General features: G+C 36.4%; 1 protein-coding gene across 1 annotated transcript in view; it reads right to left on the bottom strand.

Moving 5' to 3' along the window:
- Positions 1-3,520: 3,520 nt before the first annotated feature.
- BHMT2 (betaine--homocysteine S-methyltransferase 2) overlaps positions 3,521-3,928 on the bottom strand; it is a 28,809-nt gene continuing 28,401 nt past the window's right edge. Inside the window, 1 exon segment of the mRNA XM_007943479.1 lies at positions 3,521-3,613. Coding sequence (XP_007941670.1) covers positions 3,521-3,613 — 93 coding nt within the window.

Below are 3,928 nucleotides of genomic sequence, written 5' to 3'. Positions count from 1 at the left end.
AGATCCCCTTTCAAGTGGATGACAGTGGTAGCTGGGCACCATCTAGTTCTTCTGGTCTCATAGTCGTATAGGCTGTGGATCGCATGGTGTATCAGTCCAAAGGACTCATTGTTTCCATGAATCTTTGGTTTTCTTCATTCTTCTTTGCTCTGGACAAGGAGAAACCCAATGCTGCATCTAGATGGCTACTTGCAAGCTTTTAAGAACCCAGTCTCTAGCCCTGGTTTTAAAAAATAAAATAATATATATACCTATAGATAATAGATTAATACTTATTTTAAAGTCCAACATGTCATAAATATGTATTTGTCAAATACACTTAAGTTTGGTGGATGGCCAAGCTAAAGCAGAACTTTAGTTTTAATACACAGCTAGAAAGAGTATGTCCATATACATTAACACCAGGGACCTTTTTCACGTTTATATCCTCAGTAACAATCTTTAGGTTTTACCACCTTAAAGAAAAAAATGTATTTGCATTCTGCATTTGTGTGTGTGTGTGTGAATTTCATTCATTCTGAAATTTCTAGCATGTTCCCTCTACCTCTTTAGTATTTTAACATGACAATTTCATGAAGACAAAGTTTATTAATGTAAAGAAATAAAGTATAATTCTTCAGATAATAACTAACAACAGAATATACATTACTTTTTCAGCATTTATCCCTTGTTTTTAGGCCAAGAATATTCCTAGTCACAGAACTTTGTGTTAAATATGTTTTTACAGTTTTTTTACTCTTTACTTCAAAACAAGGAATAAATCAATATTTTTAGATGATGAAAATGTCAGAAGTCTAGGGTTTATACAGGTTTCTGTGTAACCATAAATTTCTGTGAATATCAGTAGGTTTGGAAGTTCTGAGTGCAAGGAATGTCTGGCTTTAATCTACAGTATTATGTTTTATCTGTAAGAAATAATGGTTAGTGCATTTTAAGGCTCCCTAAAAGAGAGGAGCTCTGATAGTGCAGTGGTTAAAGTACTGGGCTTCTAACCAAAAGGTCAGCAGTTTGAACCCACCAGCTGCTCTTTGGGAGAAAGATGAGGCAGTCTGCTTCTGTAAAAATTTACAGAAACTCAAAGGAGCAGTTCTACTCTGTCCTATAGGGTTGCTATGAGTTGGCATCAACTTGATAGCCATGGCTGCAGAAGATCATAGTTAAAATAAACTAATTCTCACTTAAATTATTTTAATCATCACAAAAGTATATTGTCTTTACATTTTAATTATATTTATATTTAATACTTTTTTCTTCTTCTACATATGTTATCTATTAAAGCTATCCATATTTTCCAGAAGATAGGTTGGGCTAAATGACTTCTTGCTGGGGCTAACTCGACACCACATAACAACAACAACAAATAAATTTGCAATAAGAAAGGTTTTTTTTTTTAGCTCAAAAACGAAGACTTCCAAATCCCACAAAAGGCAAGAAGATAGAAAATATGGGAGAAAAATGAAGAGACACAGAGGAATATCTAGAAGGCCTAAGCTATATTTAATATATGTCTCAGAAAAAGAGAATACAGAACATGAAGAAAAATCTGTAATCAAAGAAATGTCAGAAAAATTTTCCAAAGCTAAAGACAGATTAAAGTTTGAAAATTGAAAGGCTTACCAAGTACTAAACAGTATCAGTTAAACACACACACACACACACATATCCTCATGAAATTTCAGAATGGCAAGATTACATGAAGGGTCTTAAGAGAATGGAAAGGTTTCTATAAAGAAACTTGATTCAGGTTAGCTTCAGAGTACTTAACAACACTAAAGCCTGGAAGAAAATGGAACAGAGACTTCAAAATTCTGAGGAAATACAATTTTGAACCTAGAATTCTATATCCAGCCAGAATATCAATTGGGTGCAATGATAAAAATAATTTTCAAACATATAAGAACTCTGAAAGTTTAGGCCACATGCATCCTTTCTGAAAATTTTACTTAAGTATGTGCTCCAGCAAAATAAGAAAGGTATCTGTGACAGCACTGAAAACACACCAGTCCAATCTCTGCTCTGGGAAGTATAATTGACTGATAGTGCCAGCTACTACACATTCTTGCAGAGGTCATGTTTTCCCTGAGCTGCTCTAAGTCAATGACAGAAGAAGACAAGGATAGTAATATATGCCCATTTCTAAATCTACAGGATCCCTCTGGCATCTGACTTTGGCTCAAAGACCTCCTCATCCCATATCAGCATGTTAAAGAATTCTTAGAAGTGTGCTGCCATCTGAGACTCTTACCTAACCCCTTCTTTCTGTCCTTCACAAGGCTCAGATCTACTTCTTAATCTGATAGCTGTCTCTACCTTCTCTGGTTCCCTCCTCATTTTCCCTCACAGATGTTTTCCCCAGTAAATCTCTTGTATGTCTAATCTTGTTTTGGCATATATTCCACAGAGGATTTGAACTAATGTAAAATCCAAAAAAAAAGCAGAACATGGAACTGAGAAGCTGTGGACTTAACCCAAAAGTGCAATGTAAAATCATCAGGATGCTGACTGTGCAGTCTACCCAGAAAGCAATGATCCAAACAGAGCAGTAATTCAGGGGCACCAAGAAAAATGTTTGCAATAATTAAGTGGATTGACTATAAGAAATAGCATAATTTAGAAACTTATTCTATTAACAATGAAAAAGAAGTTCATTAGAAATTCCCAGAAAACCAAATGTTGTTCAAAGATAGTCAGAGTCCAAGTATGAAGCAAATTAAAATATGGCATGAATTTGGACAACTGTTGCAATATAAGAGAAGAGAATCTATTTGACTTCGATGTTTGAAATATATTCTCCTTCAAATGTCTGAAGTTTTAGAAAGTAGGATTATTTCTCTTTCTCTATAACTCCATTCATACCACTTGATTCTGTAATTAATAATGTTTAGAAAATCAATACTGTGATGGGAAGTTAGACTGGACATTTAATCGAAGGCACCAAGATATTCAAGTGAGTTGCAAGACAGACTACATAGCAGAAATTTCACAGGAGGTACCCTAGGACCAGTCAGATGATTCACTTGATTCTACACTGGAAAATCTAGAACACAAGAAACCAAAGGGCTGGCTACTTTGCTTGTGAGCAGAGAGGATGCTATTATATTGGAATCAGATCATACTCTCAAGAGTATATCTGGATAAAGGGAGGATGAAGGGTCCTCTAGGCAGTTTTGAGCCTGAGGGAGAAAGAGAGCCAGGCTAGAGGTATTTTAAATCTGGCCAAAGAGAATCACTGGGAAGGACAATGGAATCCTCAAAATAGCATGTATCTGGAGTGGCCTGCTGAGAAACTAGGACCTCAGGGGAAGCAGCAGTCAGAGAGAAATGCAGTGCCTGTGTTGTGAGAGGTATAGAAAAACAATTCCCAGTAGAAGCCTCTGAGGAGCCATGAAAGTGCTCAAGATCTGCAATGCCTAGAGAATGCAGAGTCTTCCTGTTAGGATGCCAGCCAAGGAATAACCATTCTATTCTCCTTTTCTATCCTCTCTTCTTGATTTCATTCTAAAGAGGTCAAAAACCATGGTTAGTAAGATTGGAGTAACAGCTGGAAGCACAAAGCAAGGAAAGTGAGGCAGACCATGTAGGCCTCCTCTGGCTTCTTGTCTGCTGAAGGCTTCTGGAAAAGAAGAAAAGTTTTATGTTTGAAACATGTTCAGAGTTTTGATTTTACATGGAACTTAACACTTCTGTAAAAAAAAAAAAAAGACTGAGACTGTGTTTGCAAAGTAAAGTGATCGTGAAATTTTCTATTACCTAAGAATATCCAGAAAAATCCTGGGGAATGCCATTATTTTCAAACAGAAGTAGAAGAAGCAATGTTGTTGTTGTTAGGTGCGTCAAGTCTGCTCCAATGCATAGCGACCCTGTGTACAACAGAAGGAAACACTGCCCAGTCCTGTGCCACCCTAACAATCCTTGCTATGCTTGAGTG

Source organism: Orycteropus afer, unplaced genomic scaffold (genome assembly GCF_000298275.1).
Source record: "Orycteropus afer afer isolate SDZICR_OR568_19922 unplaced genomic scaffold, OryAfe1.0 scaffold00107, whole genome shotgun sequence".
NCBI classification, from domain to species: Eukaryota; Metazoa; Chordata; class Mammalia; order Tubulidentata; family Orycteropodidae; genus Orycteropus; species Orycteropus afer.
Note: the sequence above shows the minus strand (reverse complement) of the source record. Positions and strands in the feature narration are given on the sequence as shown.